We start from the raw sequence: 26860 nt of genomic DNA on the forward strand, positions 1-26860 counted from the left end.
TTTACACATTAGTAAAGTAGGTTACCACTACTGATTTATTGCTTTTAATGTGACAAACACCAGATTTGACAGCTGAACTTTGACAGCAGTGGGACAAGCACACTTTTATCTTTAATTCTTTCCGTCAAGTCAGACATGTACATATCCACGTTAAAAAGACTCGCTAGCAGATTTCTCCTCAGTCTTGTAAACATTGCATTGTGCAGATTTTCATACTTTGATTCCAAAATTAACAACAGTTAAAGGCAAATTTAGTAACTGAGGGGTAAGGAGAGTCCAGTTTGACGTCCTGCAATGTATGGTACCGTCCCTCCCTTCAGAAACAAAACAACAAAAAACCCTAGCAGCACATTAAAAAAAAAAAAAAAAAAAGTTGCAAAACATTTCAGTACTCTTTTCCCTCCCATCAAAAACCGAACAAAAATAAAGTGCAGCACCCATAAAAGTGTCAAGAAAATAGCCAAGCTCTTCCTTTCTTGTAACAAAATAGTCCTTGGCCTCAGCAGTCTTAACTGAATTACACAGTGTCCATCATTTTGTCGTCATCTTCTTTATGTACCACTGAGTTTAAACTGCAGAGAGGTGTATTGATAGAATACTGAAGATAATCTGGATTCTGGGGGAGACAGAAAGGGAGAGGAAACACTTCATGAGCAGCCCACATCAGCACATTCATTGGCGCGTTTGTCTATTCCTCTGCAGCATAGCAAATAGGAAAGAACATGCATTTCTGAAGTCTGCTTGGGCTGAAACACAAAGGACTAAGGGTAGGAGGATATTACTTAATCCAAAGAGATGTGGATATACGTGAACAGAAATGTACGAAGCACCACACCCATTTAACTCTTTCAACACAACTAATTTTAATTCTTTAATCATATAAGGTTAAATTTCCCCATAAGCATTATATTTTAATAAATATGGCTTTTAGGGGGCTAGAGAGATGACTCAGCAGTTAAGATCACTTGTTGCTCTTCCAAAGGATCAAGGTTTGGTTCCCAGCATCCACGTGGCAGCTTACAACCACCTGAGAAGCTAGTTCCAGGAGATCTGCCAGTCTCGCCGGGCCTCTGTGGACACTGCATGCATACAGTGCACAGACATGTCTTTAGGCAAAACATCTACACATAAAATAAGGTTGTTAGCCAGCAATGTATCCTTAAGATTACTGATTACAACAGTGAGGTACTATAAGTGTAAAACATTTTGATACAGGCAAATCATGTACTGAGTAAAATAAACTTGAAGACAAAAATCTTTACTTTTCTGAAGAGGTACTTTTGCCTACAATTAAAAAAACAGATAAAAGTTCAAAATATTGTTCAACTAATGCCAAAACTGAATGCATGATTTTTAAATGTTCCATGGGTAAAAGTGTAAGCTCTTAAAACTCAAGACTGTACTTGGCCATTTTCTTCTTTTGAAGTGATTTTCCCCCCACTCAGTTATTTGACTATTTTCCAGTAACTTGGACTTTTTATTACTTTTACTACCTAATTTTATTTGTTTTTAATAAGCATTAATGAGCAAAGTTATCCAAATGAAATAGGTTTCTTTAGTAAAAACCAAAAGCTAGGTAGGAATTTGATTATTTCCAAGAGTCTTTTTTATTTTGTTTTAATGCTTCTATTTAGTATCATTAATACTCAAAAAGAAGAAAAAAATATGTCACAACTTAATACCATTAAAAGTCAGTGCAGAGAATAAACATGAAGCAGCCACTACTTTTATCCGAGAAGGCACTGTTGAGTCCTACAGCAAGAATAAGGATGGGAATATCTGGTGTGTTTCAGGACTGTTTTTCACTATTAAAAAAAACTAAAATCAAATGTTACCAAATTCTAAGCTTTATAAAAGTCAATACTCTTGTTATATTACATTCCAAAGTAGTGCTAAGCCTTTTCTGACATCCATTTCAGACTCCAGAGCCCTTCAAGACCAAACTTACAGTAACTCAAACATGATACTCAGAATTAAAAGCAACCAATATCCCTAACCTAAGCAACACTGACACTTCACTGGTTTCCTCTTCTGTCTGTCCAAATTCTCAGCATTTCACTTATCTCAGTATATAGTTCTCTCCAAGAGCATGACTACTTGTAGTGTAGGACTCTGAAGGCTGGAGAAAGGACATTCAAAATTAGAGTATCAGCCCCGTCACTTATTGTGTTGGCTTTAAGCAAAGTAATTTAACCTCTGACATTTTCAATTTACTTATGTGCAAAAATGAATTTAAATAATCACAGCACTTTAAAGAAGTTTAAATGATAAATGTCATCATATTATACAGGCCACGAAGTGACATACCATTATTATAGTAAGTTTTTCAGACTTCCCTTGGGTGGCTGCCTCCTACCGTTTCTTTCATCTAGTCAATAATCTTCGGCAACTAACAGGGACCTGGATCAGCGCTGCTCTCCCTGAGGCTGTCTAGGACAGGACGCCTAAACTTTCACCCTGTAAGGAACAACTAGTCTACTAACCAGAGTAAGTATGAAGATTCCTGACAGTAGTAATAATTTAAATGACAAAACTCTGACTCCAGTCTTCTCTGCCACAGGTGACAACAGAGGCCTAGCCACTGGTGTCAGCTGCCACTGGTATGCATGAGAATGACTTACAGCTCTCAAACCAGACGCATCTTCTGGATAACACGGGTTGCTTCTATTTCATTATGTGTAAAGAACCAATGATACCTTTTACGTGTCTTTTTCATCGATATGCAATAGGAGACTAATCTCAGGTTACCAACTGCCTCTGACATCATAAAGCTTCCTGGGAGCCTGCTTCCTTGCGTACTACCTCTCAATACTGTAGTTAAGTGGCAGTAAAGAAGTGATGACATGGCTCAGCACTTAGAGCATTTGATCCCTTGCAGAGGACCAGGCCTCACTTCCCAGGATCCACATGGCGGCTCACAACCATGCCTAACCAACAGTTCCAGGGGCTCCAAAGCCCTCTTCTGGCTTCCCTCTGTGGGCACCAGGCACACATGTGATGCACATATATACACGCAGGCAAAATATTTTCATATAAATAAAACAAATCTTAAAGAAATTAAAAATAAAGAATGGATCTTTTGGCATTCTTGAGGGGGCTATTTCTGATATGTCTAATTAAAGGAGAACACTAGTAATTATTTAAAGTCAGAATATGAATGTTTACATCCTTGAAAATGTTTTTGTTTGAGTTAAATATGACCAGGTGCTTTCCTTACTATTTTAGATACATTAGGTTAAAAGTGCTAATGTAAAATTTAACAGCTATTTTAAAAACACGTTACTAAAATGGTAAAATTATAGTGACATAATGTCAAGAAATTGAAAATCTCAATTTTTACCATTTTATGAGGCTTAAAAATAAATACAGGACTCTCCTCATATTATCTTCTCAATGATACTTTCCATCTCCCAATGTAGAAACAGAATAAACTGGCTAAAGCTGGTCTTAAAATCTTGGAGCCTGGAAATGAGAGATAACCGGGCTCTATTAAGCTGCTACTTCTAAGGTCATAACGGGTGGGGGCTGTCTGACAATATCTTAAGGCTCTAGGGAAGTAAGCAGTCAGCTACCTTAGTGGTCTGCTCCCCTCTTTTCACTGACACTCTTTCGTGTAAAAGCATAGCTTTTACCTTGCTCTAACTGCAGACTCTGAGGAGGTTCAAGCAGTTGCTAACAGTACTGGATAGATAACATACAAAAAGTGCTACTTAACAAGGTACTAATTACATAAAGCCATGCAGCAATTTAGCTACCACTCAAATGCCTGCTCTCAAGATAATTTCATCCTTAAAAAATTGCCAACAATGTATTTTACTCAGAAAGAGATGTTTGTGGGAAGCCACACTGAGTTTATGACTGAGATAACCATTAGGTAGTGACACTTGACATTAAAAACGTTTAGGTACAGTTCATCTTTTCCAGATTAAAACGAAACAGAATCTGGTGACTCTAAAAGATAGAAGAGACACAATGCCAAAGCATGGAATGAAATAAGACTAAGGTAATAAATTTATTATTTATTTATTTATTTTGGAGGCAACATGCCCCTGGCTGGCTTGGAGCTCTCAATGGCGATCAGGCCTCAAACTCACAGAGATCTATCTGCCTCTGCCTCCTGAGTGTTTAGATTAAAGGTGTGTGCCACCACATAAGAGTTATTTTTTTTTGAGGCAAGAAAAATTTAAGCGATCATACAGACATTATTCACAAGTGGCCTGACAACAAAATTATGTGAATACATTTATGAAATGAGCATCCTTTTTCCAGCTTACCTGTGATAAGGGTTCTAAGGAGCCTATGCATCCAACACCAGAATGGGGAACATGATTCTGAACCGTCATAGGCTGAAAGCTTTGTGATTGAGCATAAAGCCTTACTCTTGACTTGAAAGCTTCAAGTTCATTTTTGAATGCTTCAAAATAACCTTCTTCCTCTGCCTAGAATATAAAAACAAACAAGCAAAAAGAATTTTTCTGGACTACTAAACACAGAGTTAATTTCCAAAGCACACAGCAGAGCTGGAGTAGAAGCAGTGAGGAGTGGTCAAATGCAGAAACCAGCACAGTCTCCTGGCAGATTTGTGAACAATCTCTTTCACAGGAACATTCACAAATAGTTGGTTTCCTCTGTTTCTTTCTGGTTCAACAAAATTAACTACTGGAAACAACACTCCTATTTATACAGACAGAGTAGGAGTGGCCTGGTAGTAAAGCTTTTAAGACCAGCTACTCAGGAGGCCTAGGCAAGAGTATTGATAGCAAGTTCAAGGTTAAGTAGGCAAATGAGTAAATTTACCAGACCATGGCAACTTAGTGAGACCCTCAGGCAGATCTCTGTGAGTTCTAGGACAGCCTGGTCTACAGAGTGAGTTCCAGGACAGCCAGAGCCCTATCTCAAAACAAACAAACAAAAAACAAATATTTGCGACAGGTTGGGGTGTGATTCACAAATAAAGCCTGTCTGAGGGTCAGAAAATGGAGCCCCCCACTAGCTAACCATAGAGGTCCATACAGACAGACAAGAAGTGAGCTAACTGGGCAGAAACAGGATATAAGCACAGAGAAACAGGAACTCGCTGTCATATTTGCTGAGAGGTAAGTTGTGCTGATGACTTGCTGCTCCTCTCTGATCTCTCAGCATTTTCCTCTGTATCTAACTCTGGGTTTTTATTACTAAGACCAATTAAGAACACGGGGTTACTTGCTTAGAATGCACAAGGCCCTAGGCTCAATCCCGAAAACCAAAAAACAAACTATCAACGCTCACATTCACTTTATTCTCACTTAATTCGGGAAGGGGCACTATTACTATCCACTACATCTCTGACCTTTTAAAACTTTATTTCTTAAAGTTATAAAAGACAAAAAAGGGTTATAAAAGAACCTCAACATTCAATTTAATTATTATAAGGATGTCTTAAGTATTCTAGCTCAGCAATTGCCTGGCATCTGGAAACAAACAAGCATTGTAACTTAGGCAGAGGGAAGAGACTCACTTTTTGGCATCCAATGATGTAGGAGAGTTCTCCAAGAAAGCCTCTCTCTACTGCAGAGGCCTCTTTTCAAACATTTCTCCTATGTGTACCTGACAAGGTATATGTCCTGTGCTAACAGTATGCTGACTTTAAGTTCAGGGGGTAGAAAGATCTTGTCAATGGAGTTTAGGTTGTACATTAGTTCTGGGTTACATAAATAATGGAAATTATGCTCTGGGAGGATACCCTGTCTTTTTCCTTGGTTAGACTTAAATCTTACTGTAGTAATAGCTAGCTAGTGCTTGTGAGGACCTATGCTCCTGTCCAGGGCTTGCATACAAAGGCGAAGAGCATGACTGCTGACTCCACTGTAGTCCTAAGGCCGAGGCTTAAATCAAGGGACCGACTCTGCTTAATGAAGTAAGCTACAAGACACCATTTATTTTCTTTATGTCAGCTTCCTTTACAGGAGTAAAAATCTTCAAGAATAAATAAGGATTTAATAAGTTAACCTATCAAAATGCTTAAAACAGGGACTATCATGACAAAAGTACCCCATGAATATTACTCCCTAATTTTTACTATTAAAACTGTTAAAGCTGAAGATTTAAAGGATTTTCAGTTGTTTTATCAAAGAAAACATTTACATGTAGTGTGGCAATGTCCCACTACCAAATAAAGTATCAGTTTAAATAAATTAAGGTGTCATCAAAAGGTATAGTTTTTATTGCTTCTATGAGTCAAGTAAAAATTTAGTTACAATAAGCCTAGCTAAAATTCCAACCTAGTCATTTGTTCAATCAAAGTCAACTGCTGTAAACTGTAGGACAAGACTGGAGGAAACTGTAGGAACAGTGAGTGCACTTCAGAATTTATAGTACTTATTTTAGAGTAGGACTACTGTTACCTTGCTACAAGAAGCATTCACTGCAATAGATAATAAAGAAAATGAAAATGGTAACTCTACCACTCAAGCATAAACAAAGTTAAACTTCTGGTGCATTTCCTTTTAATTTCTAATTACATGATAAAATGTGCAAAAAGCCGTGTGTGTGTGCGCACGTGTGCACATGAGTGTATATGTGCATGCCCATAAAAATTAGGAATCTGATCACCACCAGTACCTCAGAAAGCAATTCCCATAGGTTCTTCTCCTCTCCCTGGGTCTCAAGTCATTCATTTGCTTTACTTTTCTTGCTCATACATGTAGCTCTCAAAAATATACTGTTATGCCTCTAAAAATGCTTTATAAAATATAAAATACTTAAAACTACCAACTTTATAAAGTACATCTTTAAAGTTGATACCGGCTATACAACTAGCCTGTTCCATTCATTCCTACTGTTGGGTTTATATTTTTTCCATCTATACTGATGATAAATTATATAAATGAATACGCCCAATTTATTCTTAGGGTTATTAGCAAAGGCGGCCAGTCTTTTGGTATTAAAACAAATCTATGAGCACCACAGCAGTGAATGCAGAGACATAAGAGCTGTGATTCTCAAACCTTACAGCCCTTCTACATTAAAATCTCATGCATACCATGATGTCACGTAGTCAATATTTACTGTGTTCAAAAACTTTAAATATAAACTTAAAAAGACCCAGGAACAAACTTATTACGTTTTGCCACTAGCAGTGTACTTTTTTTTTTTTTTTTTTTTTTTTTTTTACACAATTGCATTTTTACAGAATTAAACATATGATGATGTCTACTTGAGACTCAGAAATGGTGACCAGCAAAGCCCAGGAATATGACAAGTCTGGGCAGCAGTGACACCTACCCTAAAGCATGAGGACCCCAGTTTGGATCCTCAGCTCCCATATAAAACCCTGGCATGATGGCACACATGTGGAACCCCAGCACTGAAGTGGGGGAGGGGATCTGACAAAGACAAGCTGATCCTGGGGTTTTTCTGGCCTAGCCAAAATGGCGAGCTTCAAGTTCACTGAGAGACTCTGCCTTGGAAGATGGGATGGAACATGATAGATACCAGTAGTCAACTTCCGACCACCACACTGTAAGTAAACCTGCATACACACAATATGTAATATTTAAAAGACAAAAAGGATTCTTTAAAGCACCATCCCCCAAAGGAAAGAACTGTGAAATTTGCTGTTCATCCTCTCAAGTCTCTCACATCTAGCTTTAATAAGAGATGACAGGTTCTACCAACTGCCTCAGCATCAACTGTGCACTCATGAGTGGATGAGAGTGAAATGGGCGCTAATATCACAGTTGTATCATGAAAACCATTGTTACTGAGGCATCCCGACTATCAGGCCCTGAGCACATGCTAAGAATCTGCTCTCTGTGGAGCACTCTTCACAAAGGGTTTTGCTGCTCAGAGATGCACTTGCTCAGTTCCACCAGAAACATTTCCAAGGGGGTGTCCTAATGTATACTTATACCAGCAGTGAATTCAATTCTTATTACTTTGCTTCTTAGGAAACTTTTAATTATTACTGATCCAGTAAATATCAAACAGTAATCTTTCAACACATATCTATTTTTCTTAGTAGGGCCAACCTTATGTTTCTATAAACCATGCATCTCTTACTTTAAACTTGCAACATAAACATTTTCTTAATTATTAACAATGCTCCATAAGTATATAATAGCTATATAACATTCCAGTCTATAAGTCAGGTGGCTAGCTGGCTTCCTCCTTCTTCCCTCTCCTCCTCTACTATCTCTCTATTGCAGTCTGTGCTGATCTACAAATCATAACCCTCTTGCCTTAGCCTCCTGAGTGTAGTTAAATTTTTCATTACAAATTTGGTTTCTTAAACGGTAAGTTCTACAAGTAGAGGATGCTGTTGTGCTCAACATGGCATTTAAAATGGCTCTGTTATCCATTAGAAAACACTCTACATATACTAAATGGGTAAATGATGAAGTAGCCCATAATAGTCACATTAATTTGCATGGGTTTCAAATGTATGGTCTAGTGCAGTCTCTTTCTCATTTTAAGTCTCAATCAGCACAAAAACTGTGATGTAACATGTATTATAAATGCTAACATACTGTGTAACCACTGGTCTAGCTTATATATACTCTTTAACACTATACCTTTCTTTTCACTAGAAAACCTACAGCATTTGGATCCTACTGCCTAGACAGCTTTCTGACTAGAGAGCTCTGACAAAGAGAGCTCAGCTATAGTCCAACACCAAGTAACTACTTACTTTGGCTTTCTGGAAAAACAGACGGAAACAGCCTCTTGGATCCACATGACAGTTTTTGGCCATTTCCATAATAAACTGCATCACCACCGCTTGATGTGCTACTTGTTCCATTAGAGCGCCTTTCTGAAAGACACACATCAGGGTCACACAAAAGACCTCAGGAGGAGAGACTGAACTGGTCCCGAGGCCACTTTTCAATTTTCATAGTTCTTTTTCTTTTATTCTCCGTATTATTAAATAAAATATTATATAGACATAAAGACTGCTGTTATATGGGCCAGAATAACCACATGCTTTTGGCTTAGTCCTCACCATGATTACTTTATGAAAATTTAAAACATGACTAGTAGGAAAGGAGAGAGCAAGTGACTACAAGCACGCTGGGAAATAACAGCAAAGTCCTTACAGTAAGCATGAAAACAAACGATCAAACTTCATAATTCCTTCTGATATCTTCCTGTCCCCCTTCCCCCAAGAGAGAGGGTTTCTCTGTGTAGTCCTGGCTGTCCTTGAACTCAGAGATCTACCTGCCTCTGCCTTTGGAGGGCTGGGTTTGAAGGCATGAGCTACCACTGTCCAACCCCCTACTTTCATTTAAAGTAAGCAACAATTTTTTTAAAAAGTAAGTAAAAACTTAGAATTCTATTAAGGTTTCCAGACACCCAAGATTCATACCTGCTCAGCTTCTAGATGAAAACACCATAAAATAAGATATTTAGCAGTCTCTTCGCATACAAGGTATGGGTGGTCAGACAGAAACCTCTGACTATCATCCCACCGACTCAACATACCTGTAAAAGAGAATTGAATCACAGATGTCAAATATTTCCTTTCTTCCCGTGAAGCAAGAAATGGATTTTTAAATGTTTCTCTTAAAGACAGTTCCTGGTACTAGAGCACTGTGTTATGTGACAGGACAAGCCATGAGCAGTAATACCTCTTAAAGCAATATCCATCAGATTGGAATGACAGCAAGTTTTATTTCACATAATTAGTCTGACTAAGAAGAGTGACCTGCTGAAGACCCCTGCTAATAGGAATGCCTGAAGTCCCAAATACCGTGCACAACTTGGACTTCCCTTAAGGTTAAAGTGAGAGCAAATGATTTTGAGGTACTTCTATCATCTAATAAGAGAACAAAATGCTTTTTAATAGAAAGATGGTTAAGAATCTGTTATTGAGTGGCTACAGCAAAAGACTGCAAATGGCCACAGAGCCTGTTTAAGGACAATCTGAGCAACTTTGTAAGACCTTGTCAAAAAAAAAAAAAAAAAAAAAAAAAAAAAGACTAGGTCATGATTCAACGATAAAAGTGTTTGCCTATTATGAGGCCTGTGGCTTAATCTCTAGTACAAACACTTTTAAAATGCAAGACTTCAAAAAACTAAACTTGGCAAATTTACGGGCTTACTAAAAATTCAGAATACTCTTATTATCTCTAATTTATTTTTTAAACAGTCCAAAACATAGTAAAATATAAACATTTATCAATTCAGGAAACATTATTAACTGGGAAACAAATAAGTCAATATTAGAATACTAATATACTGCAACTATTTTAATCATATTAGGCAATTACTAATACTGTCTGTTCATTTATACAGTAAATTATTTTAAAATTAGTTGAACATATATGAAAGGCTACCATTTTGTTTCAAGATATTAAATGAATCCAAGTAGTACTTAGCATGCATCTGTATCTTTATCTAACTTAATAAAGCCACTATAACCAAGAACCCGGAACCTCGAATGTGCTGTTCAGGGTTACACTTGAATGAACTAAGGATCACTATGTCAGAAACTTTAGATTATTCACAGCAGCAAAAACAGTATAGATATTATTTAAGCCATCACTGAAGTGTCATAGGACTGTCTTAAGAATCATGACAATAAACACAAAATGAATTTCTACATACTAAATTTCACATGAGAACATAAGATCAAGATCAAAAACAAATATCTTACACAGCAACATGTGGGGAACCAACTAAAAATACACTACCCTTAGAAAAAAGTTGGGGCAATTTCAGCATTTTTAAAATTTTTTATTAAGAAAAAAAGGGGGACAGGGTCTTCTACATAACTCAAGAATCCCCCAAACCTTAACCTTTCCCCACCACTTCCTCCCAGTGCTAGGATTATAAGGGTGCACCACATTTTTCTGACAGTTGGGTCATTTAAGTTTCTGAGACACAGAATGATTCTGCAAATCTATTTGAAACTAGTTCCCAGGAGTTAACAAATGCTGAAAAACTGAGCTGATGAAAGCACAATCCTTATTTCTGTTTTTTTTTTTAATTTAAAATTTTTTATTCATTTCAGATACCAACCATAGTTCCTCCACCTCCCTCCTACTACCCCATCCTTATTTCTTATACCTAAAGACATACATCCCCTATGGCTCAGTCTCTGCCCCTTCCCTTTTCCCCATACTCTCTTGAGAGGGACTCAGGGAACCCAGGCTGACTCTGAACTTGCCACACCCCTCTTTTTCTCCAGTGCTGGGAAAGCAGAACCTTGCACCACCATGCCTGATTTTTGCAGTTGGAAAGATGAAACCTAGAGCTCCATGCATACTAGTCATGCACGTTACCAAATGAGCTATACTCCCAGTCCCTTTGCTAGCCTGCTAATACCTCTAAAGAGGTAATACTTTCTAGTTTCTTTACAGTCAATCATCTACAACTACCTCAACAGGGCAGCATTATGACTTTATTAACAAAACCCTGTCCATTTGGATTCTGAATTAAAGATAATATGAAAAGGACTGGTAACATTTGTTACCAAAATGTTAGCAATCTGTTACAAGCTGAAGGAAGTGTTTTATCTTTTAAATACCTAAGACACTTGGGACTGGACAAAGATTTTCTGCATCTAAGTAAATTAGATCTTCAATTAGTAGGAAACTGAGAAGTTACAAGTAGTCTATATAAGGGAAAAGGTATGGAATTTTATAAGAAAGTCTTTACAGAAAACCTAAAGTTACAGAAACAGAGCACACCTGAAATCACTGTTTTTTTGAAATTTGTAAACAGTATACAAGCTAGGATGAGGGCCAAGGAGATAAGACTGTCTTGGGCAAGTTCCTTCATATATGTCTGTGTCTTCCCACAAGGAGTGGGGTGAGGTAAAACAGTACCTGACATGGAAGGGTTTTTATGAACTAAAGGTATTAATTCATATAAAACACTAGAACAGTGCCTCACATAGTAAATACTTAATAGTAAGTATTAACACAACAGTGACTAGTTCACTCATATAGCAAATACTTATTTAGACAATCTTTTGGTTAAGGATAAGCCAGCTACTCAAACTAATCAACCAACTTTCTGAATTCTTAGACTACCTTACTTTGACAAATTAAAGTACGTTAATTTTCAAACCATGTGTCTTTCTGATGAACATCTTTGTGTCATTAGTTCTCAATAGTCTATTCGATTATTAAAACTGCTCCCAGTACATATACCCTGCATTATATTTACAGAATACATTTAACACTTTATACCATCTATCGTAACTACCTGCTAAAACTCCCCTAGCTAGTCTGCAAGATCCTTGAGAAGAACTGTGACTAGCTTAACTTTCTGAGCTCTCCCTGCGTTTCCTGACATCTACTACCAGACAACCATTTTTTTCCACCTCCACACCTATGCACAGTCATGTTAGTTAAAAATTAATCCATCCTTCTCCCTGCCACCCCACAATGCTTCTGAGGTTTCAGGTTATCTTGTCAGGTATTCTAGAAACTCCTATGACTTTCTATTTCTCTGGTATAAAACTGACCATGAAGTTTGGTGGTTATACTATTATATACTAAATACATTTTTAAAAAATATTAAGCCATGCCCAAATTTTAGAATAAGGGCTTAAAATATTTTTTTCAGGTAATAAAAGTATATTTGTTGTGAAGAATTTGGAAAGTTCCCAAAGTTAAAAAAAAAAAATGTAATTCTATCAGGGATAATTTAAATCCTACAATACATGATTTCAGTTTATTTTACTTTATATTTTATTCAAGTACTTCACAGCATGTTTTTCAAAAATAACATTACTATTTTAAAAAGTAAAGCACAAGTGAATATAATGGAAATATTATAAATGAAAAAGGTTTTATATAGATGTTCATAGTTTTTGATAAAATCCAAATAGATTGAGAAAATGCTGAATCAAAGCTAACTATGGCTGGAAGGGAAATGATGTGCTCCGAAAAAACCATTGCACAATTTGAAAAGCATCTCTGAGGACCACAAAGACAGTGATGTTAAAGGTGCAAATAACTGAAAACTGTTTTGAATTTTAAGAGAAAACGAGCTCTCTGTCTTAATAAGCAGTTTGTATTTCTAAAGCATAAATCGCCCAATAAGCAAAAATATAAAGGAAAATCAGATTTCAATAATTTGTAACACTATAATAATGGTACCATTTAAGTATAAGGGTTAAAGCAACATGAAAACAGTCATCAAACAGCATAAGGGAGAATTAGGAAAAACTATGAAGAACCTAAGTACAGAGGAGACAAGTACTAGTGTGAACTCACATTCACCAGGCTCTCTTTTTCAAGAGGCCATACTAGAATCCATCTTTGGAAAGTTTCCACTTGGAAGCTTTAATTACAGCTGTCATTCCAGATGTTTTTGAAGAATTTATCGATATACCTACCAGTATGGCGATGCTTTGTTCTTTACTAATAAGCATATACCAACAGAAGTAATTGTTCTCCAAAGGTGGATAAATACCGTCAAACCCTCAAACTCTTGTCTCAGTCCTTTATCAACTGCATATGACTTTGTAAATGTGGATTTTGCTATCTCATCACCTCCTGTAACTGTAAATTTAGTCCACTCTATGTTGATGGAACTTGGCGAGCAGAACTAGCAGATGCCCCAGATGCCTATTATGTATAAGATACACATACGCCAGAGAGTGGGAGATAAACACATGAAAAATTTGGGAGCCTACTACCTGAGGAACATTTCTGTGGATCCAATGTGCTGCAGCAAGTAGGGTATCTCCTCCAAAGTGAAAAGCCAATGTGCATTTCCACTAAGAAACGGGTACAATGTGAGTCTGGGAGTGGCTATAAGTCTGGTTGGATTTGAAGACAGCAAGGGTCTGGTTAGTATTACACGATGAGATGCTGGAAGCTCACAACATGCAATGGTAAAACAAATGCTTAGTAATCATCTGTGGGTGCCAAGCCAGCCTATTTTCCTGGCCATTTTACAAAACACACAATAGTCTTAGGTGGGCAGTTTACGCAGATTCAAAAGCATGGATTCTTCTCACCAAGGATGTCTTGGTTATCTAGGCCAGTAGAATCAATGGATACCAAATTTTTCAGGAGCAAAAACTCCAATACAGCACCATATTCTACAGAATTAATTATCTATCCATAAAGTAGCAGCTTGAGTATAGTGGTACAATTTCTTCTTGGAGGGATCAACAATCCCTCACATGAACAAGCCCATTCTAGAAGTGTTCCCTTTCTTTACCATGCTTCTACCTGAATTACACTTTGGGGTTTACTAGATGGACTAACCTATTACTTGTGGCTCATTTTATTTCAAAATAAATGATGAACACAAACTCATGAAATTAACTGGTCTTACCATGGACTACTCAGAAACAGTCGGTTTTACACAGTGAGGAAAGGGTCTACTGAAGACTGAGTGTCAGTGTCAGGTGGATTACAACATCTTGTGAAGCTGGAATGCTTTCCCACACAGAGCTGCATTTAACCAAAGCACTCAATCTACAATGAAAGAGGTACTGTTTCTCACTTACTAGGTTACACTGCTTCAAAGCAAACAGCCTACAGAATGCCAGCTGGGGAAAAACTCCACTAGTAACACTACTCTATCAAATGCTATGTGTGCCCAGAAAGAAGCACCAGTAGATGGAACATCATTTTCCTGCAGAACACAGGGGTGTTGGTAGCAAGGACTGTAGGTAGGAATGGTAGCCAACAACACAAGACTCATTTGCAAATTTCTATCTACTATCCCTGTGATTCAAGACCATGCTGATTTAAAGATTTTAATATCTATCCAAGAGAGGGCTACTTATTCCTTTTGTTTCAATGATATGAAATGACACAATGATATACATAGAAATGTGTTTGTATGTTTAGCTTCCAAACACTAGCCTTTTCTTATTTTTGGCTATTTGTGACAGTGTCATAATCCAGGCTAGCCCTGAACTTGGGATCCCCTAGCTTAAGCCTCTTTAGTGCTGGGATTACAAGCATGTTGTCATCATGCCCAGCTTTCTTCAGGTACTAATTATTCTTTTGAATTAATGTACAGGTTTTCCTTTTGAAAAAAAAAAATAATACTTTGTGGGAGCACAAACAGTAAAAGGTTTCAATATGCCATTCATGAACAAAACACAAACAAGAACTGTATCTTTTAATTCACACAATACTTGAATAAAAAAAAATAATAGTTTGAAACTCAACTCCGGACATTTCCAAGTAGCTTTTTTTCCTTCCTTCCTTCTTTACTTCCTTCCTTCCTTCTTTACTTCCTTCCTTCCTCCCTCCCTCCCTTTCTTTGTTTTTAAAAGATTATTTATTTATCATGTATAGTGTTCTGCCTGCATATAACCTGTGGGCCAGGAAGAGGGCACCAGATCTCATTACACAAGGTTGGGAGCCACCATGTGGTTGCTGGGAAATGAACTCAGGTCCTCTAGAAGAGCAGCCAGTGCTCTTAACAGCTGAGCCATCTCTTCAGTTCCCCAAGCAGCATTTTCAATCTAACAGTATCACACTGCTTGTAAGTCTCAGAACACACCACACATATATTTTCTGACTCTGCATTTTGTTTTATTTTTTTGAGACAGGGTTTCTCTGTGTAGCACTGAAGCCTGTCCTGGAACTTGCTCTGTAGACCAGGTTGGCCTTGAACTCACAGAGATTTTCCTGTCTCTGCCTCCTGAGTGCTGGGATTAAAGGCATGCCCCATCACTGCCCAGATCTGACTCTGCATTTCTAATGCTGTTGTCCAATCTCCATGGAAAATCCATATCTGCCCCTCCTAAACAAACTCCAACATTAGCTCCCCCCAGGAGCTCATTTACTTCAACTTCACCCCCCACTCTTCTTCCCACAATAGAAAAAGCCAGTTCCGGGACTGGAGAAATGGTTCAGCCATTAGGAGTGCTTTCTGCTTTTCTAGAACCCGAGTTCAGATACCAGCACCCATGTTGGGTGGCTCACAACTGCCCACAACTCTAGCTCCAGGGGATCTGATGCCTTCTTGTGGTGTCCATGAGCTTCCTCCCTACACATGTGGCATATACTTACATAGACACATACACATAAATATTTAGAAATAAATGACAAAACCTGTACTTAGATCGTGTATGTGTGTATTTAAGTTCTGTTATCTGAGCAACATGTCAAGGAACCATGAATTACACAACATCCTATCCAAACATGAGAAAAGGAAAAGGAAAAAAAAAACCAAACAAACATGAGTACAGAGCAGAATGACTCAGGGGTAAGGGTACTTGCCACCAAACCTGATGGATGAGATTCAATCCCTAGAACTTACATAGTGGAAAGGACAGAACTGACTCCAGTAAGTTGTACTCTGACCTTTACATGTGGCATGCACCTGACCCCTCCCCAACTGCCCATGAAAAATATATAATTTTTAAAGGACAGCTAATCTTTTAATGTTAAGAAAAAACATAGAAAAGAAAAACAAAACAGGATCAGTCAAGAAATGAAAAGCAGTGATGCCATCATAGAGAACAGTATCACAACCTGGTTTAAGACACAAGCAACCTGGTATAGGACACAGGTCTGAAGCAGATCTGGATGACCCCACATAAGCAGGAGTGGAGCTGGCCACATGCTTCTTGGACCTCATTTTAGAGGTTCAGTTTTATATACATGCCAATGATATCAAACACAATAAAGAAGGAAACTTTAAGTAGACTTACCAAAATGTCGGATTTTTTGCTCATATTTCTGCATAAATGATTGTGATTTATCTTCATCTTCTGTTTTTCTTTTATCTTGATTAATAAAACTCTGGAAAATTTTTAATAATTAAAATCAGTATTTTAACTGAATCTCTCCAGATGCTGAGTGCTTAGCAATCTTTCCTATAGAAATGATATAATAAAAATATGGCATAGTACTATGCATCATTAGACTAATCTGTTAAACTTGTCATTAAAAATATTAAACATTCTCACTTGGTAATCCCATTGGCTTTGTTTTACATTATAAATTTATCTAGTGATCACACAGGAAAAACAGTTGAATGAATCTTTTCATTAACTAGATTACTCTATCAAAGACAGAAAGATTCTTTACATGTGTTATTCATTTCCAATAAATACTTGCAACTCTAGCCTAATCTTTGAGCTTCTTGCTAGAAGCAAATTCAGCATCCAAAGCACACAGAGTCAAAGATATTTACTATAAATATTTGAGAAGAGACAAAACAAAAAATAAGACTTGCTTGCAGTTCTAAAAACTTTCTCTTGGGAAGCTAAATAGTTTAATTCTTAAAACTAAATATAAACATCTACTGGGGATTTACATTGTTCAGTAAGTCATGAAAACAGACCAAGAAGTTTCTCATCTAATCAGCAAAACTAGCACAATAGTTTCCCCATAGCATTCTGTGATACACTTTATACCCTGATATTATCACTACCAAATTGAAAAACTATGAAATAAAAGCACCTTGTACTTTTTCTTGTTATCTAGACCAATACTGTCCTAGTCACAAATACAACTTAAAATTTTCTACTAGCCCCCTTGAAATACAGATATAAACAAATGATATTCATTACCTAACATATTCAACATATTATCATTTCAATGTGGAAGAAACACCAAAATTTTATTAGCAAATACTTCATTCCTGGTGTTTTGGTATTGAATAATGGAATTTGGTATGTATTTTACACTTACAGGACATCCTAATTTGGATTAACCACTTTACAAGTGCTCAGTATCTCATGTGGTATTGATTAGCATGGCCTTTAACTCCAGCTTCAGGGAATCCAACATCCTACACTTGTGGCTTACACACACACACACACACACACACACACACGTTGTAAAAAGTTAAACTTTAAAAAGACACAAATTCCATCCCATGTGGTATGTCCATGGGTTAGTGAAGGGACATGATGACATCTACAGGTCTCATTGCTCTAAATTCTCTTCAGAGGTACAGTACTCAGACTCAGACAGAGAAAACACTAATAGAATATACAAAATCTACCCATCATAAAAATAAAGCCTTTAGCTTCTGTGAACTGTTTTCCTTAACCAATTTGACAGAGAGAAAAAAAATCAAAATATTTAAACCTGTGTATTCAGACTTACGTTTCTCCAAAGTAATGCTTAACATAGGCTATCCTCAATATTTTCTCAAAACTGATTCTGCATTAAAAACATTTGTTCCTAAGTTATTGAGTTTTCACCTTCCTTCCACTTTTTATGCACTTTGAAAGCAATCTTTATAAACTCTAGTTTCCAAATAGAAAATAAATATATAAAACTAGAGTAGTTTGAGAAAAATGAGATTTTATTAGTTCAGGCAGGCCAATGAGGCCCTTTGTTAGCAGTAACAATGAATATTATTACAGGGACATCATTTTCTTTATTCCTTTTTATTTTGAGGGGTGTGTGTGGTTCCAGGAACTGAGCCTGGGTCTTGAGCATGCCAGGCAGGTGTTCTACCCTGAGCTCAGCCTCAGCCCTCTTTTCACTTCATCATGACATAGGGTCTCACTAAATTGCTTAGGCTACCTTCAACGTGTAGATGTCTGCCTCAGCCTCACTGGACTGCAAGCCTCTACCATCAGGCCAAGTAGGAATTTTTTTCATTCTTAAAGACTAGGAAAGGAAAAAAGTAAATGTGTTCTTATTTGTAAATAATATAATTCTATTTGTCAGTGACCCTACGGACTACACCAGAAATATCTTTAATTTGATATACTTTCAGAAAAAATGGTAGGACAAAACTAACATAAAAATCAGTAGCTTATAGACTAGTATGCTGAGAAATACAGGCAAAAACAAAAGACATTAGAATAAACCTAACTTTATTCAAGGAAGTAAAAAGAAATTATCTATGGTAAAAACCCTAAAACACTGAGGAAAGAAAGCTCTCTTAGGTTGATAGGTTAGAAGATTTAATATTGTGAAAATGGCTATCATACCAAAAGCAACTACAGATTCAATATAATCTCCATCAAAATCTCAATGTGTTTCTTCACAGATAGAGAGGAATAAAAAAATGCAAAAAATTCAAATGGGAACACAGAAGAACACAGGATAGCCCAAACAACGCTGAGTTAAAAGAATAATGCTAGAGTTACCACTGTACTTGATTTCAACTGTACTGGAGCCACAGTAAAAAAACAAAAACCAAACAAACAAAAACCCAGCATTCTACCATATAGCCACAGCTGACAAAGATGCCAAAAATAAATTAATATATCAGAGAGCAGACAGCCTCTTCAAGTCGTAGTGGCACAACTGGATATACACACGTGCAAGAATGTAGCTCCTTATCACTCATCCAAATGGATTGAAGACCTTACTTAATGTGAGCCCAGAAACTTCGACATTACTAAAGGAGGTACAGAAAACATTTCAAGATAATGACACAGGCAACAGTCTGAATAGGACTCCAGTCACTCAAGAAATAACACCAGCAATTAACTAGACTTTATACAAAGTTTTCATGTAGAAAAACAAAGAGATAGCCTACAAAATGAGATAAAAATGTGTTAGCTATATATACCTTAGACAGGTCTAAAAAACAGCCTACAAAATGAGATAAAATGAGTCTGCTCTACCTCAGACAGAGGTCAACTACCTGTTTTAATTAAAATGCTTTATTACATTTACTTATTTATTTTGCATGAGCAAAATATGTATGTGTTTGTGTGTGCACATGCCTGTGTGAACATACCATAGAACATGTGTGGTGGTCAGAAGACAATCTCCAAGTTTCTCCCTTCACCATGTAGGTCCTAAAGATCAAACTCAGGTCATTAGACTTGCAAGCACATTTACCTGCTGACCTGTCTCACTGCCCCTAATATCTTTTACTACAGTATACAAAGAACCAAAATACTGAATAACAAGAAATAAAACATCCCAATCAACAAATGGGCTAATGGAATGAGCAGGCAAGTCTCAAACGATAAAATACAAACGGCTAAAAATATATGAAAAAACTTGAACACTACCAGCCATCCAAGAAGTGCAAATCAAAACTATATTGAGATCCCATCTCACCCCCAACCAGAACACCAGTCATTACAAAAAGAAGTAACGACAAATGCTGGCAAGGTTAAAGACAAAAGGGAACACTTATATAATATAGGGATGTATGAGAGTCCAGCTACTATGGAAGTGAGAATGTAGGTTTCTCAAGAAACTAAAAATAGATCTTCCTTATGGCCCGGCTATCTTACTCCTGGATATTTACCTAAAAGGCTGTAGGGCGGCCTGGCGTTAGTGGCAGATGCCTTTAATCCCAGCACTTGGGAGGCAGAGGCAGGCAAATCTCTGTAAATTCAAGGCCAGCCTGGTCTACAGAGTGAGTTCCAGGACAAGTTCCAAAACAATACAAAAAAAAAAAAAAAAGACTTGTCAGTTACCACATCAAATGTTGTTGAAGTACTATTTTATTAGCTAGGACAACAGCTAAGTTATGGAACTGACATGGGTATCCAATAGCTAAATGGATAAAGTGAAATTAAACATACACCAATACATATATAAGCCTACATGCATGAATATAAAACACATTGTTTTATAACCATAAAAAAATGAGGTTATATGACTTGTAGAAAAATAAATTACACCTGGAAATAATCATACTGCCTCTTTTCCCTCATGTGTAGGCCCTCCGTGTTCTATAAATGTACAAAACCACTAAAGTACAGACAATGTGCAACTACCTAAGGGCATCGAGGTGAGAAAAGGGAGAATGGAGGAGGATATATCAAAGTACACTGTATACCCGCATGAAAATGACTTTACATAACAGTAGAACAAAATTGAAATGGGGGGAGGGGCACTGCTACTCGAGTTTACTAAACCTGTGCTGCCAAACTGAACAACTTTATTTACAAATCCAGTGACTACGTGTGCCAGAGAACTGACAGGGAACTGAGAGCCACAATCAGGAAGTGCTCACCTGCCAGGGGCAGTGCACAGGCCCACAACATCATGTCACCTTTTGAGATGTCACCTGACTTAATTAATCTTCCCAGCTACCCTAGATATTGAAGAAAGCAAGGCTTGGAGATGTTTGCTGTTTAACAGGACTCTCTATAATTGCTTTGCTAACAGTTATTTACAGAAGTGTTTGCTTTTCCTTCTTTGTTTTTTATCTGTGGTGCTGGGAATGGAACCCAGGGCCTCTTGCACATTCTACCTCTGAGCCACATACCCAGCCCCTTTTCTTCTTTCTTTGTGGTCCAACAAAGGATCATCATACCTTATTAAAAACATCCTTGCTAATGGCATCCATGTTCCAGAGACACATCCTCTCTGTTTGGACAAGAGCCTCCTCTTTCTGTCGCCATTCTTCCTCCCGCTGCCTCAGTTCTGACACAGCGGTCTGGGCTTTGGCATGTTCCTGATCCAAGGACTCAGAGTTATGCAGGGCTAAGCTGCCAAGTTTCTGCTGGGCTTCAGCAAGATTCCATTTGCACGCCACAGAGCTCTTCACAAATTCTTTCTGCTTTTGGCAAGCCAGCTCAATCCCATCGCTATACATCTAAATAAAGAATATCAACGACAGTTTTAGTAAGGAATGTGGTGGCAGCAATGACACGGTACACGGTTTTTCAACTCAAAGGATTTCTGTGTGACCTTTCTGGAACACGGCATATCTGTACTCTTTGTCTGCAATTACATTTTACATTCACCAACAGACTCTGAGCTGCTTTGTTCATCCACGCCCCTCCCCTGACAACTAACAACACAAAGCCTGGCAACTGTCAGTAACTTGCATACAGCTGGCCCACAACAAGCATCAGATGTGCAGGCTCCAGAACTCTTCACCAGAAGGAAAGCAAAGTTTAGTCTGGTTCCTCAGTTCTTTATGGCTCTTCATCCTGAAAACCAGACCTTCAGAGCTTCAACCTGCCGGTTCTACCCACACTGAACATCCTTTTACTTCAAAGCAATAATTTATTGTTTCTGTGTTATCACAATTTGTGATGTGAGAGTTCTAAATAGAAAACTTTATAAATGATTGTATCATATTGTCATACATCAGCTTAATCTAAATCAAAAAAGTAAAGGTTAAATCACTCTGCTCTACTGGGGAGTAACTGATTACTTTTAATATTTGTGTAACTACTTATGTAAATGCAATAGATGTTTAATTCCTTATACTTCTTGTTTCAACAAAAGCCTAGGGCTGGTTTTTTTTTTTTTTTTTTTTTTTTTAGGATTTCTTCGTTACAAGCACAATTTTACATTACTTAGTGAGAACCACTGTTGTTAATCTGTTCCCACACCTGTTTCAGTATTCAAGCCTTTCCAATTTTACATCCTTCAAAGGAGGGGGACTCATGTTATTTACTAGAGTCCATTATTAGAGATGATGATGATGACTAGACCCCTAAGTTCCAGTTACTTTTACTTATTCTTCCCACCCTTAAGACCCTGTTTTCCCTTTTCACCAACAACCCTCTGTCCTATAACTTACGGCCAATTCTTAAGCCTTATTCTCTCCAAACCCAAGGTATACACATTTGTATGGTGTGTTTTTTGGTGGCTTTTTTTTTTTTTTTTTTTTTTTTTTTGAGATAGGGTTTCTCTGTGTACCTCGCCCTGGTTATCCTGAAACTCACTCTGTAGACCAGGTTGGCCTCGGACTCACAGAAATTCCTCCTGCCTCTGTCTCCTGAGTGCTGGGACTAAAGACATGGGCCACCACTGCCCAGCAGTGGTACTTATTTTTAACATGATATATACTTATTTTTCTCTCTGACTACCAGCTTTGTAAGGAGTTAGAATTTAATAACTGTTAGATAAATAAACCAATCTTTACTTCTTGAACAAACTGTTCTGAGGCAGGCAGTAAACAAGGCTCTCCTACTTCCTGAATCTGCAGGCACATTCAGGATTTCTACAGTATATGTATTCGGACTCTTGCTATCCTAGTTCCTTATTTAGTCACCATGAGGGCTTAAAGCCCAGATACCACCAATATCTCTAAATAAACAAGTAAAACGCTTAATTTTACTTTTTGACACACCAAAAACATTATGGATCTAGAGAGTTGGTTCAGTGGTTAAGAGCATTTGCTGCTCTTGTACAGAACCTGGTTTCCATTTCTCCCACCTATATGATGCCTCATAATTGCCTGTAACTCCAGGGCATCCAACACGCTCTTCTGACCTTGGCAGGCATCAGGAATGCATGGGATGCAAGCAAAACACTTATATAACAAAAGAAAAATTATAAGGTAACTACACTTTAAAAAGGAGCCAGATAAAGGAGGAAAATTAAGCTGTAAAATGTTATTTGCAAAAGACAAAACTACACCAATAAAGGCAATTGTAAATAAATGGGGTATCTTCACTTTCTAATTAAATAGAAGCAATTATTTCTTAAATCAAACCTAATAATAGAATGATTTATATTCAAATTGTTCTCCATAGACTACCCCTATACTATTTGGTATATACTAACCATTTGGTAATACTATCCAACATGCATTGAGATGACTAAGTATAATGAGTTAAAAAAGAATGCAATACAGGGAATTTAACCCGTGTTAGGGTTAAGAACTCTCTGCTGAGCTACAGTCCTAGGCCACATTAGGTCTTATTTTACTCTGTGATCATATAAAATTTTAGAGGGACATAAATTTTAATGAATAAAAACTTTGCAAAGGAACTGTTATTATTAAAGTTTACTGTTGTAACTTTATATCAAAAGTTCTCAAACAGCAAGTCAGACAGGGTCCCAGCACTGAGAGGGCTAAGAGGGCACGGGCTTCACCCCTAACCAAGAAGCAATGTGCAACTGATACCTGCCAGGAGAGAGAAAACCACTTTGAGTGGCATGTCACTGGGTCCCATCAACTGTACTCCAGGGCAGACCCTATGCTAAGGAGTAGTTGATCAACACAAAATAAACTTAATGGGTTTTTGTGGACATTTCATTTTAGCTTTATAGATTTTTATTTATTTATTCTTACTGGTCTTTTGCTTGTTGATTTTGATTTTTACTTGGGTAGAGAGGTGGGGAAGATCTGGAAGGAGTTAGGAGAGTGGAAAAACGTGATCAAAACATAATGTATGAAAAATTCAACTAAAAAGGATATAATAATTTCTACAAATTCTTAAATAGGACTTCCAAATTCTGGCTTGCCTTTTCACACATCTCTTGTTATACTGAGAGAGCACTATCTCTCATATTTGATAAAAATTAAGCCAGCCATTTAATATGGATTTTAAAAGTCTGTTGATTAAACATTTTGTCTTTAAATATTCTAAGCTCCAAATTTAAGTCCTAAAGCTATCAAGAAATATAAGTAGGCTTGTAATTATTATAGGTCCTTAGGAATAATGACTCTGCAGATTTTACCACCATTTAAAGGCCTTCTCATACAATAAAATTTTTAGTATTTCTCCAGATAGGCAGTGCAGAAGTAGGTTGGGAAAAACACTGGACAAGAGCTATCTATAGTGGGGAGTCTGCCACTAACTAGATGACCTCAGGGAAACATCTTTTAATGAAGGAAATAAAAGCCTCTTTACTTTTAAACCTGAACAAATGCACTGGTAAAACGTGTCTTAAAATATTGAATTTCTTGGGTTACTTCTTTGATTCAACCACAGTGCAATGTAATTCCTGAGATCATTTTCCCTCCACACATCTGTTCAAACTGATCCAAGCAATTGTTCATGTTCTCCTACTGTAATACTATGTACACACAGATGACACTAGTGAGCCATAATTAGCGGGTGACTACTGACCCATCAACTCCCATTTTGCCTCACTTTCCCTGTGACTAGCTGGATGAACATAGATAGCCTGTGGTTATGAAACAGCATACTGTTGTGTGAGCCCAGTTAACTCAGCTGGCTGACATAACACCATTATCCCACACTTGCTGGCACACAATTTAAAACGGTCATCTTTATTTAAAATGGGAGGGGGGGCTATTGTTCATTGAGCCGCATTTTGCAAAAAAAAAAAAAAAAAAAAAAACCTAGAAAAAAAATATCTACAAGCAATTTCACTGAACAGATTAGTGTTTCGTCTGTGCTCTTGAAATCTAGTCCAAAACACACCGGGGTGAGAAGCAAGCACTCGCAGAAAAAAAAAAAAAAAGTGTAAACCACATGTCACACTTGGCAGTTTCTGAGGCAGGAAGGCTGAGCTGAAAACCGCAAGTAGTATCAGGAACTTGGGGTAGAAGCCTGAAAGAAAAGCCAATTTCACTGGAGGAACGAAACAATTTTTACAGTAAGGGACCCATGACTGAGCGAAAGGGAGGCGTGTGCCGGAGTCCAGAGAGAGAGGCTTGCAGCGTTTGCTGAGATGTCAGCATGGGAAGGCGCACGTGAGATGTTTATGTCGGGACTCGGTGTACTACTATGGAAGTACAATCACTCGCTGTCCCCATCAACTGTGTAATAAAGGCTCGCATGAAGGCACGAACAAGAGGACAAAGGGTCAATGTTACTCGGCCCGGGCTGCCCCCGTATCCCGGCTGACACCAGAGGGAGCGCAGGAACCTCCTGCAAAGGTGAGGGGACAAGTGTGCGAGGACGTGGAGGTCGCGTGGCCACCTCCTCCCTCGCGGAAGGTGCGGGCAGCGCTGGGGGCGGGCACCGGGCCCCCGCGATGCCCGCGGGCGTCCCCTCCATCCCATCCCCCCCCCCCAGAACGCAGGCTGCTCTCACCTGGGCGCCGCCGCCAGGCACCGGCGGGTAGTGGGAAGAAGAGGGGGACACGTCCAGGTCGCTCTCCTCCGCGGCCTCCCCGCCAGTCCTCGGGAAGCTCCAGGGGCCCGGCGGCGGCCACGGCTGCTCCATGTCCCGCTGGTCCGGGCCGGACAACCGCCACCGCCAACTGCCCGGGCGTGAGTAGAACCCGCTGGGCGGAGCCAGCCGCCCCGCCGGCCACGGTCGTTACCCAGAATTCCCCCGCCGCCCGCAGAGACGACGCACGCCCGGAGCAGGCCTGCCTGGGCCGCGCCGCCGGCCGACTGCGGAAGAAGAACTAGCCGGCCCGCGCGTCATTTCCGGTGGAAGGGAGAGGGCGTGGCCTCGCCTGAGAGGAGGGGCGGAGAGGTCTGCCGCCGGCGTCCGGGGAGCACTAGGGCTTTTGAGGGTTCGGATCCCGGAGGTCACAGGGAGTTTTGCCTTTCTCCTGCTCTCGTGGTTTTAGGGAACAGAAGCCAACTGTGCTTTAACTTCAGGGTTACTCACGACAAGACAGTTGTGCAACCCCTGCTGCCGCTGGGGAGGACACTAAAAATGAAACCCTGGAGCAAGGTTGTGAGGAATTGAGACTAGTAGACAGAACGGAGGGCTTCCTGCCTCTCACATCTTTTAGAATCGTGAAGATCCGTGCACTCGCTGTCCCTTTTCTTTTTTGAGATGAAATGTTCCCAAATTCCTCAGAACACATTTTAAGAGAAAGATCCAGAGGCCAGCATTGGTAGCGCACGCCTTTAATACCAGCACTCAGGAGGCAGAGGCAGGCAGATGTCTGTGAGTTCGAGGCCAGTCTGGTCTACAAGGTAAATTATAGGACAGCACAGAAAAACCCTATCTTGAAAAACAAAACACGGGGAGAGGTGGGGAGAGAGAAGAGAGAGAGACCGACTGACCCAAGACCTGGGAATGTAATTTGGTGGTAGAGTGCATGCCTGTCACAAGTAAGATCCTATATCAATTTCTAGGAATTTCTGGGTCCTAGGACCACAGAGAAACAGAGACAGCTAGGATCCAGGCAGTCTAACTTCACAACCTGCATATTTAACAATCCGGCCTGTTGCCTACTCATAATCGGACTAGACAACAGAACATCAATCTTCCGGCCCTTGCTTGGCAAGCTCTGTGTGTGAGGGGGTGGAGCTTGACAGGAGTAGGCCAGAGGACCACATCTCTTGCCCTGCTCCATCATTCTTCACCCTATTCCCTTGAGACAGATCTCTCACTGAG

At 38.7% G+C, this 26860-nt stretch overlaps 1 protein-coding gene across 1 annotated transcript; it reads right to left on the reverse strand.

Moving 5' to 3' along the window:
• On the reverse strand, positions 1 to 25903 carry Cdc37l1 (cell division cycle 37 like 1, HSP90 cochaperone). The gene is made up of 7 exons (XM_051199959.1): positions 25595 to 25903; positions 21160 to 21441; positions 16619 to 16709; positions 9344 to 9459; positions 8669 to 8791; positions 4275 to 4439; positions 1 to 616 (listed from the first exon to the last, which is right to left on the reverse strand). Exons 1-7 carry the CDS (start codon positions 25724 to 25726, stop codon positions 518 to 520), a joined length of 1008 nt encoding a protein of 335 aa, XP_051055916.1. The 5' UTR covers positions 25727 to 25903; the 3' UTR covers positions 1 to 517.
• Positions 25904 to 26860: the final 957 nt, after the last annotated feature.

Source organism: Phodopus roborovskii, unplaced genomic scaffold, assembly GCF_943737965.1.
Source record: "Phodopus roborovskii unplaced genomic scaffold, PHOROB, whole genome shotgun sequence".
Lineage (NCBI taxonomy): Eukaryota > Metazoa > Chordata > Mammalia > Rodentia > Cricetidae > Phodopus > Phodopus roborovskii.

Coding starts and splice junctions, on each gene's coding strand:
- Cdc37l1 (XM_051199959.1), bottom strand. CDS start 25,726: ATGGAGCAGCCGTGGCCGCCGCCGGGCCCCTGGAGCTTCCCGAGGACT. Junction 16,710..21,159: donor GCAAGGATGTTTTTAATAAG/GTATGATGATCC, acceptor AAAATTTTCCAG/AGTTTTATTAATCAAGATAA. Junction 9,460..16,618: donor GCAAAAAATCCGACATTTTG/GTAAGTCTACTT, acceptor TCTCTTTTACAG/GTATGTTGAGTCGGTGGGAT.